Source organism: Amphibalanus amphitrite, unplaced genomic scaffold, assembly GCF_019059575.1.
Source record: "Amphibalanus amphitrite isolate SeventyFive unplaced genomic scaffold, NRLGWU_Aamphi_draft 000863F_arrow, whole genome shotgun sequence".
In the NCBI taxonomy this organism is placed as follows: Eukaryota; Metazoa; Arthropoda; class Thecostraca; order Balanomorpha; family Balanidae; genus Amphibalanus; species Amphibalanus amphitrite.
In genome coordinates this window covers 120,503-133,322 of record NW_024882357.1, presented here as the reverse complement: position 1 = coordinate 133,322, position 12,820 = coordinate 120,503, and the positions used below count along the sequence as shown (strand labels likewise).

The following is a 12,820-nucleotide window of genomic DNA, read 5'->3' as shown; positions in this document are numbered from 1 at the left end:
TATTTTTTGTTGTGTCACTGAAATGTGGTGATGCGTTGTAATGCCCAGAGGCCGAAATTTGTAAGGTCACTTTCTTTCTATCATTCTAGCCTCATCTTCATTTTTTAGGCCTTCAAATCAAAAGTGATAAGAAAACGTAAACAATAGGGTACCTACTGTTTCAAGATGACGTGCAAAAAATTCGTGACAGCTAGACATCGCGTAGGTGACAGCTTTTGAGTTTTATTCACCTCTGCGGGTTCCTATGGCTCAGCATTGGCAGCAGCCGCCTGGTACCGGTAGGCTGTGCCGCATGACCCGAGAGTGAAGCGGCACAGTCTACCCACGCCGTTTGACATCGGCTCGGGTCGCCGGGTGAAGCGCTTTGTAGACCAGCTGTTGCGTCAGACCAGCGCGGGGGGAGGGGCTCGTCTCGGTGGTTGGCGTGGGCTGGCGAGTGGTGTGGGGCGTGTTGGTGGACCGTGGGGGCTGGGCGGGTGTGTGTGGTCACTTGCTGCATTGCACATTTTGCGTCGCTTAAAGGGACACTCCCAACCTTAACATTAGTTTTGAGTTGAGATAGCCAAATTGGTGGCCATGGCCTGCAAATACCGGTTTGGGCACTCACAACATCGAAAAATGCTTTAATTCGAAGATATGGAATTTCAAACTTGCAGTTTTCGGATTCTAAGGGGCTAATGCATCGGAATGCCCCCCTAGAATTTGTGACGTCAGCGGAGATCTAACGATTTTTAAATCTTAGACTAAAACCATCGTTAACACGTGGTGGCATACGCTGCTTTGCGCGCAACGTCTGCCGCACTTAAAGGCTGCCAAATTATTGCTTCCAAATAAAGTCGCTAGTAACAGGGGAGATCCCAAAAAGTAAACAAAAGTAAAAGCCTAATATCTTGAAAACCAGTGAATATTTTTCGGTGAAATTTGGTAGATATTCGTTTTCGCTCTTTCTGAACCAAGGGACATCACTTTCATGCCAATTCATTAACTTTTTTGAAGGTGGGAGGGTCCCTTTAACAACTGCATTCCTGTTTTTGATAAGCACAATGCACGGAAGACCCAGCGAATATAATTTACTTGCGCATTGTGCAAAACGTGATTTGGCACGGTATCGAGGCAACCATAGGTCTTGTGCCACATATATGCATGATATTTAGGCAATACGCTTATGAAAATGGTAGCTTGATCGGATTGATCCTGGATGTCAATTCGTATGCTAAATGTCGACATGTATTAAATGAACGAATGAATGAATCAATCAATCAATCGACAATCGACATGTAGATATAAAACCGTATAAATGGCTCGCAACCACTAAAATCAAACCAGATCCTAACTCGGAAAAGTAGCCGGAGCCCCGATGAGGCTCGAACCGGGACTCCACATTGAAAGTTTTGCCAATGATCCATCATCATTCCACCAACCTAGAGCGACCGGCGCCCGAAACCACAAAAACATTCATTGACTTTGCTGCCGACCTCCCGGCCCCGCCGCCCGCCCGGCCAGACTTTGCCCCGGCCAAGGCCCTATATACCGCCCCGGCCGTGGCCACCATCCGGTGTAGCTCAGCGTAGGAGTGCTAGACTGTCAAACTGACCGGTAGTGAGGGGCCCGGTTCGAGACGCTTCGCATGCTGGATGTTTATTTCTGTGTCCGAGGCTATGCGATTAGTCCACTTTTCAGAAAGATTATTTGGTGACAGGTCTGCACTGAGAAAAAATTTTACCACCCTATGGAAACTAACCCTTTTATTCAGGATAAGACTCATGCCATACTCAGGTAAACTAACGTATTTACCAACAATGCCTTAGTTTGTTCTTAGCTCCTGCGATGATGTGAGACAGTACTCATCGATGCTTGGTATTTATGCTCAGGATCATGAGTATGTGGTTAGTAATCTAGCCGTGAGTAGGCTTCCAGCTCGCTGATTGGTTGAGCCGATGTGGCACCGCCGCGCACGTTTCGCGCGCGTCTGCCATTATTTCAGTTGAATTCTGTTGCTTGGTGGTGAAAGTGCGTCGCTCGCGTGTGCAGCATTTTATGGACTTGGTGTGCAGAAACTGAAACTCCGATTCCGGGGCCAATAGTAAGTATGTTCATATACTTACCTTATTAATATTTATTATTGATCAATGACCACAAGCGCAATTGTGTGTCGCGAGGAAATAGGCATATAAGGTACCGTGAGAGATGAGGGAGATGTGAGAGCACATCTCCGAAGAGAGATGTGCCCTAAAGATAGGTAATTAGTGAAGATTTGTGCTTTGTAGGTGTTATTTTAATAATGGAATGCGTATTTGACGATAGTCAATGCTTTTGTTCTATAATATGAAAAGTTTTGATGATTAGATACGTGAAAATATTATGTTAATATTTTATCCGCTGGGTTCCTCTGGGTTGTGTTGGATATACAAGGTAGGGAAGAAGTTTTTTTTTCAAAAAGTGTCATTAAAATACACCGACTGTAGGTATGTCTCCTTTCACAGTTTCTTTTGGATATACCATCGCACTGCTGCCGGGGCTGGTGCCGGTGCAGACGCTCGCCCCGATCGACGCCGGACGTTCGCCGCCGGGTGGCTTCAGAATGTGAAGTCTGCCTGCTCCTGTTCGATAGGTACGGAGATCTATAGCTCATCTTAACAGGTCCCTAAAAAGCTACTATAGGGGAGAACGAGGTGAGTTGTATCAGTTTTTACTCTAGGTCAAATTTCTCCTTAGATTTAACAAGGAGAATGACCGTTGCTATACCAAAGGAAAGCTTCAACGTTTGTCTACATACACTCTCCTGCGCGTTACGCTAAGGTTTCTTATCTTGCCTACACCTCGCTTTAAATGGGACCACTTCAATTGATACAATTCGCCTCACTAGTGAGGTAAGTTGTACCGCACGGTGGGTAAAGATGTATCAACGGTTTATGATTAGAAAGTGTGACGTTGTATATACACTTCTACACAGTCCAGAGAACAAGAAAAGTATCCTGAATAGCGACGTCCAGCTCCAGCCAGCAGATCAACGATTTCTTGGTGTCGCTGAAGGGTACGGATGACCCTATAGCAAAATCATTGAACCATTTCTTCAATATAAGCGCATAACGCGATCTGTTTGTCCGAAACTAAATGTATTATCACCGTATCACTGTAGTATCACTGCTATCACTGATATCACTGATATCACTGATATCACTGACATCACTGTTGTAGTAGCACTGATACAACATTCCCCACCACACTCTGATACAACTTGTCCAAGTGCGTCATTTCAAGAGAAGGTCTATGAAACGCTATACGCCATGTTTCGTTGCGCGAAACGAATTATGTTGTGATTAAGAGCAATGTTGACTCTCACTTATAGTGGTAAAACAATAGAAAGCTCTCAACATATAAAAGCCAAAAACATATATTTCCTAAAGAACGCATTTCTTACTAAGGACCCATCAAAACACATTTTCGTTACTCGCCCGAAAACGCGTCCACTCTTGTTGACGGCACAACACGGAAAGACGGCGCGCAACGCGGCGTCCCGAACAGTGGCGTCAAGTCTGCGATCTGGCGGATAGTTTTGGCGAAATTCGCTCTGATACTACAGGGTGTCTCAAAAGTTCGTTCACACATTTCCCATGCCAATAAAGCATATAAGAACCGGCCAAAAGCATAAGGTTTTGGTGTCTGTGTGTACACTAGACAAATATGCATGCTTTGATAACTGATTAAGAAGGTTGGAAACCAACCCCTTTGCTGTATCTCCAAAAATATTTGCCCATACCGATTTTTGTTGCTCCGTCAGCTGCCGGAGGCTGATAAAAGGTTACCAGCTTTCAAGCTCTTGCAGGGGAATCCCCTGCAGTTTCTGCGTCGGATTTAGTTTTGACTAGCTCCCCGGCAACATCTGACTTTCCCTGAAAGCCGATAGCTTGCATCGACACCATTCTTGAGTATTTTGTAGGCATTCTCTGGCGCTAACTCCTTCATGAATGGCTGGCGCCGACATCCCAAGCGCCATTTTCCTTTTCAAAACGACCCCAGTCCTGAACAAACGGGGAGTACCAGGAGGAAATTTTTCGCATCATATGGTAGCAGAATGTGTCGGACGTCTGTTTCTCAGACACATTGTGCAAATTTTGCAAATTCCAAGTGCTCGTCATTCCCCATGCCAAGACCTTTGCTCGGTTGCGGAGTGTTTTCCTCGGGAGATGTTCTGCTTTGTAAACGGCCCAAACCTGTCCATCGTGTGGTTTTATCGGGATTTTGTGTTTAAAAGAAAATTATTCGCTGCAGATCTGCCTCTTGAAACTTCGTTAGATAAAATTTTACAATAACTGACACTTTTGGAGGGTCAGGTGTCCTTGGCATTGACGATTTTTGTGTTATTGTCCCCAAAAATTAGCGTTATAGATATTATAAACAATTTTAAATTATGATTTGTCTTTATTTTACGATGACCTGCACTTTTTGAAAATGGGTAACCTCTGTCTGTGACCTTCTTGCCAGTTTTCAATAGTTATGACCGCATTTTCAGCTGCTTTCCGGAACACGAGTCTGCTGTCGTGCGAGGGTCGTTCAAAACGCCGTTAGTCTCGCATGGTTTCGTCCTTCAAAAATTTTAGCCACCGTTTTTATGAGATGATCATCATGTTGCACTCATCCTGGCCGACACTTAGCCATGTGTCATTTCCGACTTAACCATTCCCATTACTCCTGAAACAGAGAGTTTCACAACATACCCGACTTTGCAACCTACATTTTCGTGCCTGACCCATGGTCAGAGGTGAACCCTTTTTGTGAGCTCATGAAGGGTCGAATGCACTTGAAAACAGTGAGACTGCTTGAGGAAGGTTGTCACCAATGCCCATGCAAAATTTCGACTGTTAATTTCTTGTTGATTCAGAATTATTGACAAAAAAGCATGGCTGGTACCTGTGAACGAACTTTTGGGACACCCTGTACTTGTCCATGATACAACTCACCCCGCTCTCCCCTACATTCACAGCATGAAAATGGGCCTTGTACAAGGCCCTATCTTCAACATGGAGCGACCGTTAAACTACCGTTATTCAGTTGTATTTTTTTTTTTTACTTCTTTCTGTATCTTGCGATCACAGTGTCAGTATATAAAATATAATTATGCCATCTGCATAATTTACCGCGGCATGCTTTGCAAAAAGAAAAACACTAGCCGTTTTCACGAAGGTTTATTTCACGACGAGTTTTTTTTCGATATACCTATCTCCAGAAGGGCTGCGCCGATTGTCACCAAATCCGATACAAAGCCGATCGTATTTCTTCATTAATATAGAAAATATTTTTTTTATAAAAAGGTTTTATTTTTTTTGCTGATCATTTTGAGCATAAAAAATCATAAATCCATTGAAAAAACTAATTTCGTGAAAGTGAACAGTATTCATCTCGCCGATGTCTTCTGAAGTTTTCGCTTTATTTCTTAACAGCTTATTGTTTTCGGTCCATAGGTAAAGTTTCGGAGACACTGGTGCGTTTTCTGGAAACTGCAGTCTCAAGGATGGCGATGGAGAAAGTGCGCCCATGGTCTTCCATGCCCTCGCGCTACTGAGCCAGAATACCAGCAGCCAGCACCCTTCGAGCTGCAGTGCGCCGATCTCGCGGTAGGAAGCGGTTCAAAAACTAAGCGATCTCGCGCAGTGTTTGCGATCTATGGGAGTGTTTCATTGTTTTTTTACGGACCTCTTTTAGTGTTGTGTTTAACGGATTGCGCCCCGTACCCGGCTGTTGAATTGCATGTTGGCAGAGATGTCGTATGATGGGTTTTTGTAATAAACTTCAGTGTTTCTCCTCGTGTTTGTCACGTCTGCAAGGCGTAAGGTTAACGAACGCATTTTTTTGGTTTTATGCGTTGGCATTCGCGTTAGTAAGACCCATCTTAAATGGGTTAGTATTATCATTATTCAGAGTTGGTTGTCGTTAGTATTAGCCTGAGTAAGTGTGTGGTCCACCTTGGTAATACTGTGGGTAGCGTCTTAGTAGAAGCTCAAACCTGAGTACTTAGGTGGTGAGTTTTGACAACTCACCCGGAATACTCACGTTATGTATGAGTCACGTTAGTGTTAACATGAGTATCTCCTGAGTACCAAAGAGTGGTTACCAAGGGAACCTGAGTAGTTGCCGTCGTGAGTTTTGACAACTCAGTTTGGGGTGGTAACGTGAGTAATTTTTTGTTTCAGTGTGTTTTCTTTCTTTGCTGCAATTCAGAGGAGACCGTATGGACCCTTACCTGTCCTTCCGCACCCCACTTGGGAGATGGGTGTTTGAACCCCCTGGGTTTTGTGAATATCTCTAAAGCGAATTTTTGGAGGGTGGATTACGATCGGTTCTATGCGACAAGTGACCACACACACCCAGCCCCAGGTCCGCTCACTCCCTCCCCACATCACCCCCGCCCCACACCACACTCCAGCCCGCCTCATCCACCGAGCCGAGCCAATTAGACAGGCCTGACCATTACCCCCCCTCCCCCCAGCCGGTGTAACGCAGCGTCCGGTCAAATCGCTCTACCAGGCGACCCGAGCCAGTGTCATACAGTGTGGGTAGGCTGTGCCGCTTCACTCTCGGGTCATGCGGCACAACCTACCGGTACCAGGCGGCTGCTGCCAATGCTGAGCCATAGGAACCCGGTGGATAAAGAGTAGGGGACCATCAACCTGTACACGATTGTACCTAAGCCAGAACAGGCGGAACAGCTACCCGTCTCTAACGTTTGCTGAAAATCGTTCAATTAAATAACGTTCGCTCAAATGTCGCTCGCTCAGGCCTCGCCTGTAATCCATTCGAGTGGTCAACGTTTGGCGTTTGCAATTCGTTCCCGCCAGCAATTCCTTCCCCTCCATGTGACCTAGTGGGTAAGGCGTCCAAATCGTAACTCAGCGGCAGCGACTATGTAGTTTCCGGCCGCGGACCTCGAAGTCGTTTGACCGAGTAGTAAAGTAATCTTGGTTTGACCGGTTTGACCCGCGTCGTGTTCGTACCTATATTCTCAGCCAGCTGGCAACTGGCGAGAATATAGACCTGGGAGGACCGTGTTGCCATCTAAATGCAATAAGTTGATTCGAATAGAATTAGCACCGGTGAACCGGGCGCGGCCGGTAAGGTCGGGTGCCGGGTCCGTGATGTCATTTGTAACAAGCACCGCATAGAGTGCTACATACCTGGGCCCAAAGCCACCGATTCATCCAGTCCGATAAAATTTCTTAAAGGAATGTATAAAAAAAAAATCACTTTAAAATCTCCGTATGAAATGTGTGGATCCGCAAAGTCTGGAGTCGGCACTACGCAGTGGCATTACCTCATGGCGCCCATTCCCGCGCGGGCCGCGGCGGTCCCCCTCTCCCGTCGCCCACCACCCCACGGAGCCCTCATCACCATGCACCGAAGGACAAAGCTGACCCCGTGCCGCGTGTCGCAAGACGCCTACCCACGGCGGGCGGATCGGGCCGGCCCGGGCGCGGGCTCACTCAGACGTGTAGAAAGTACTCACGGCACTGCCGGCTAGAATAGGTGCTGGTGCCGCGCCACCCCTGCTCTGCTGCAGAAACGGTCAAAGGCGATCCCGCGGCGACCGGTGAGTGTAATAAAGAGACTAAAAGACGAGCTGTTCAGCGCTGCGGTCGTAACCTTGCGGGGATGCAGTTATAACTTTTTAGAACTGTTCCGTTCGTTTAGTCATTGATTTACATACCTTGCAGAATGATTTACATTGATTTACGAGAGGGCTTCATATACCTACATATGTGACTTACCTATCGGACTTGGCACGCACGTTTAGCTGTGGCCTGTGTATTGCATTTAAGTGTCGTATTTAATAGGCCTGATTGAACGCTTTGTTCTCATTTGTTTGAACCCGAAGTCCACACGTCTTTAATTAGATCTTAATAGCTTTCCTTTAACCCGCGCCCTGGTGGGGTCTGTTTATAACGCGACCTGGTGGGGGGGGGGGGGGCTATTTTTGCCCCCCCTCGTATCTCCGAAACTACTTGACGGATCCGCAAAATTCAAACGGCTTTCGATAGCCCTGTCAAATTTGTCTAGGGAAACCAAATTTCATTGACTTCAGGGTCACCGATGACGTCACAGGTCAGGTCAAAGATGAAATGTTTCACCGTTCAAGGGTCTTCTAGGGAATGCGCTATAACACCGAAGAAAACGCATTTTGTCGAGAATCAGCGATAGGGCGTCATGAGGTGCCTAGTACATATGTTGCTATAAGAGGTCACTGACAATACCAGGTCAGGTCACAGGTCAGGTCACCAAGGGTCACAGGTCAGGTCACATGAACCTAACTTTAGGTACTATGGTTGTGCGATGCATGTTTTATGGCCAATTTTTCATTTCCAACTCAATGGTGTTGGTTATAAGACTATTAGGTACGGCTTAGGTCATTTTCTGGTGAAGGTCAGGTCAAGGTCAGGTCAAAAAAGGTCAAATTTTAAAGTTGATAGTTTTGCATAAAATGGGTATTGATTCGATGCAGCTCGTCACGGGGAGTCTAATGGTGGTCTTTGTTTTGCGCTACGGGTTCTAGAATTGCTAAAAAGTGAGTTTGAAAATTTGACGTCATCAATTTTGAACAGTTTTTTCGCTATAACTTCGCCAAAAAAGAGGTATCAATCTGAAAATTGGTATGTGGATAGAAGGCGGCAAGAACTATCACATATGTTCCGGTTTTGCGAAATTCAAAAAAAACTTTTTGGATTTTTCGGCTATTATATTCAAAAAATCTATTTTTTAATTTTTTTTTTGCGGTCAAAATCCAAAAATTTCAAAATCCGAGATGGCAGTTTTGTAGTCCTATCAATTCTACAGCTTTTATGTCTTTATCGTTTTTCTGTATTTGCAAAGCTATAGGCCTGACAGCTCTTCCCGCGAAACCCTTTTTTGGGTCGAAAACGGCAGAACATGACGTCACTCTGACGTCATTTCTGGCCAACCTATCTTAGCCTTTGGAAAAAATTTTGGTCACAATGTGTAAAATTGATGTCCGGGAGGGTACTGAAAGTTTGGTGACGATCAGCGCAGCAGTTCTGGAGATATATCGAAAAGTCTGGAGGGGGGGGGCAAAAAATAGCCCCCCCCCACCAGGGCGCGGGTTAAATCGTCTGCTTCATCCTATAACAATTGTTTTACTATAGTATCAGTAAAAGTGAATGAAAATAATAGCTGTCTTCTTCTCCATGTCAGGCTCGGAAATCTCACCATAGTCTACTCTCGGAAGGAGGAACAATCTACAATAGGAGACTGCCGAGTGCCGGCCCCACCGGTCACCCAGCCCTCCAGACCCACCAGGCAGCCCCCGTCTGCCCCCATCTGCAGGAGATGACAGTCGCCGGCAGTAATTGTCTGCGGTTCGCCCGTAGGCGGCCGTCATCCCCTCGGCCGGCGCTGGTGACAGTGACGGCGATGGTGCTGGTGATGGTGCTGGTGACTGTGGTGATGTCTGTAGGAGTATCAGGCGCTGGCCGTGTCTTGTTCCCCGGCTCTGAGCGCGGGCCTGCGTCAGGCGGCTCAGAGTCGGCCCTCTGGATTTGGCGCAGCCCTAGTAGAGATCAGTCACGCAGCCCCCGTCTGCTGCCGGTCGGTACTCCAGCACGTATACAGGCGGCGGCTCCACAGCCACGGCCGTCGCGGCTGGACGATGAACGGGTGGCTCCACTGAGAGACGGGGGGTCGAGCGGAGTTCCGCCGGCACCAGTGACCCCCAGCCGACGACCGCCGGTGCTGGCACGTTTGGAGGTCACCGATGTCCAGCCGGAGTCACCGACCAATCGGCGACCTGTCCCGGTCCACCCGGTCGTACAGCCGGTCGTTGAAGTTCCCTCTGTGAGCCTGAGGGGTCTCCCAGACCTTCCTTTAGACCCAGGCAGCAATCAACCTCAGAGCTATGGTAGACTAGTGGGTGCTGCAGAGGAAATTACGCATCCGATTGAGAGTGAAGTGGCACCGAATGCTGCAGAGACTTCACCGCTAGCTGGTGGTGGTGCCGTCTTTGGTGGGCACATATCAAGAGAAGGAAGAGGAGAGAAGACAGTGTTAAATGCAAATGACGACGTAAACAATAATCACTTTACAGAGGTTGTGATTGATTCTGCCCCATTAACGCTACAAACGAACAAACTTCCGGCACTGCTGAATACACGCACCTTTCCTGTGACGAGCGTAAAAGAAAACAACATCCAACCAACACCAAACCGATTGACAGCTACTCCGTCAGTGACCCCACAGGCCGATACAATATCGATGACGTCACCGTCCGTTTACTATGATAATGACGTCATCGCAGTAACCACCAATGAGCAGAGTGGAGGGGTACGCGGACCCCGGAAACTTGAACAGCTCAGTGACGATCCTTTTCCCGCCGGTCTTCTGATTAAGATCGCAGGAAGCACCAATGGGCCGAGTGAAGGCCAAGGACCCCTTGGACCCCGGAAATTGGAACAGTCAAGTGACGATCTTCATTCCGCCAGACTTTTGATTAATATCGCATCTCTGGATGGGACGGCTGAGCTGCAGAAAGCAAATAGCATCGAAGGTGAGGTATACTCGAGGAAGCATCGAATTGTCTGATAAGCTGTTAGATACAGCCAGATGGAACTTCTTTTTTGCGTCGAAGAATAAAGAATAAATTTCCATCGTGTGATAAAGAGGCGTTAGAAACATGTTAGGATGAAAAGGCGGCTAAACTCAGCCGAGCTCACACATTTCATGTAAATTAACCCGAAAAAAATGTAAAGGCTTCGTGCAAGCGATACCTGCATTGCGAAAAAAATGAGTGATGAATATTTTTAACGAATATTTTTAAACGTATATGAATATCGCACCCTACACGAACTGATCGCTTGCAATTTTTTAACGTCGGTTTGCTAATTGAGCGAGACAATAACACACCATCGATCGCTATCGGACAGATGCACCGTCAGAGGAGGTTCGGTTGGAGCTCGAGCTGCTCAGCTGCCCCAAGCTGGGCGGCAACCTCACCCTGGCGTGCCGAGTGGACGGACGGACGGAGGACATCGGTACGGTTCAGGTAAGACACGCGGGATGAGATTTATCCGTCTCAGTGAGCTGGTTACCGTGTACGACTAACTCGACGCTGACCAACACTAGACAAAGGCTGTTCAACGTCATTCATTGCCCAACAGTTCCTGTCAGCAACGCAGATCACATCCGTTTTGTCATTCAATTGAGTCCGACTGGGATTAAACAATCAGGAATATGCTAAGTAAACATGTGCGCATCGCTTATACAGGCACCACTCGCCTCTGAATGTGTTAGGTACATCACCAAATGTCGACCCTGTTTCCGTTCTCAGAGATTCCGGTGGGGTAAGCGCCTCTTCGATCGTCACAACGGACTGATGGGAGACGAACTGATCGCCGTGGACGGAAGGCCCTTCAGACAGGACAAATTTCACATCGAGACGGTAAGGAGTGGTCGACTGCGACAGGCCGTTTGTTCGATATCGGCAAGATGAGCCAATTACCGTAATTTTACATAAAGTAACATTTCCCACAGATATATGCATTGAGTGCGGCTTCTTTGCATATATTCTGATATCTGTAAATCCTGTTTGTCAGTAACACTGCAATTGTCAGTTGTCACGGTTATTGGTCAATGGCAATGCTCATTGCTCATGCTCTGTTGCAACATTGTGAGTCATCCAGATATTTCGCCACCTTGACCTGGCGTTATGAGAGTTTCGCCCGTCCCACTGCTGAACCGTATAGGAAGCGTGCCTTGCGGCACAGCATGCCTTCAGGCGTTCATACTAGTGCCATCTATTGACAGAAACTAACACTAGAATACGCCTTACGGCGCAGCATACCTTCAGATGTTCACTACTAGCGCCATCTATTGACAGCAACCGAAAAGAACTGATGCCTGGCGGCACAGCATGACATAAGGCGCCGACTGCTGGCACCATCTATTGATGGAAACTGACACTAAGGCGCGTCTTGCGGCACAGCATCATTCCAGGCGCCAACCAGCAGCGCCATCTATTAACGGGAATTGACACGAATCCACAGCTTTACGTCAGGCGTTCGGGAACCGGTCTTCTATTGGCGGAAACGGAAACTAAGTGTTGCACCACGCCGTCTGTGTGAGCTGTGTGTCGTTTGTGAATGTTTCTGTGTATGAACCCTACCTGCTCGGTGCGCCGTGTGTTGACAGGCGGGCGAGGGTTACCAGCGGCTGACGGTGTCTGACGTCACGTCCTCCGACGCCGGCCTGTACCTGTGTCACGCCAGTCTCGGGAGGCCCCATCGCCACCTGCATACAGAGCTCGCCGTGGTGCTGTGCCGCAGGTGATGGAACAAGTGGAGACGTGGATTCACGAACTGCGGGTCAACGCCACAGGATGTGGTAATGAACGGAAAATTGTCGCTCGTTTCAGCTTTTAAGTCGGAGTTTTATTGAACTGAAAAAATGTGGCAATCGCTTACTATACCTACTGATTTAAGGTGTTCATGAATCAGGAATATCATATCCCATTTTATATATTTTATTTGATAAGAGCCAAGCGCATTTCTGCGCCCGTAGCGCACGAGACTCACTTTTAAGTGTTGATGTATGAACTACGGGTGCGTTGTGTTATCTTTGAGCGTCATCGGCATGCGTGGTGCTCCTCAATACAAGATGTATTGTTTAAAGTTTAGCCAGTTCTAAGACCCGTTTCGAGCCGAGGCAATGGACTAGCGACACAATGACATATCTTTTTTTCTTGGTCGGTTACATCTACCTAGAGAACTGTGCAAAACTTTGAGAAATCTGAGCGTGTCTGAGTTCGCAATATATATACATA

The 12,820-nt window shown here is 47.3% G+C and overlaps 1 protein-coding gene and 1 long non-coding RNA gene across 3 annotated transcripts in view; both read left to right on the top strand.

The window, feature by feature from the left end:
* The window catches only part of LOC122367326, a 24,536-nt gene extending 11,868 nt beyond the window's left edge, over positions 1–12,668 (top strand). Inside the window, exons 1-5 of one of the 2 annotated variants that reach the window (XM_043340362.1) lie at positions 7,408–7,585; positions 9,202–10,549; positions 10,926–11,044; positions 11,330–11,440; positions 12,190–12,668. In XM_043340362.1, the coding sequence (XP_043196297.1) occupies positions 9,337–10,549; positions 10,926–11,044; positions 11,330–11,440; positions 12,190–12,327 (1,581 nt within the window). In that variant the 5' untranslated portion in view covers positions 7,408–7,585; positions 9,202–9,336 and the 3' untranslated portion in view covers positions 12,328–12,668. Of the gene's footprint in view, positions 1–7,407; positions 7,586–9,201; positions 10,550–10,925; positions 11,045–11,329; positions 11,441–12,189 lie in introns of those variants that run through there. The other variant, XM_043340363.1, reaches the window with a different exon arrangement.
* LOC122367329 lies at positions 1,850–5,793 on the top strand. The gene is made up of 3 exons (XR_006254035.1): positions 1,850–2,083; positions 2,484–2,611; positions 5,463–5,793. It is a non-coding gene; the product is annotated as an uncharacterized LOC122367329 (long non-coding RNA).
* Positions 12,669–12,820: the final 152 nt, after the last annotated feature.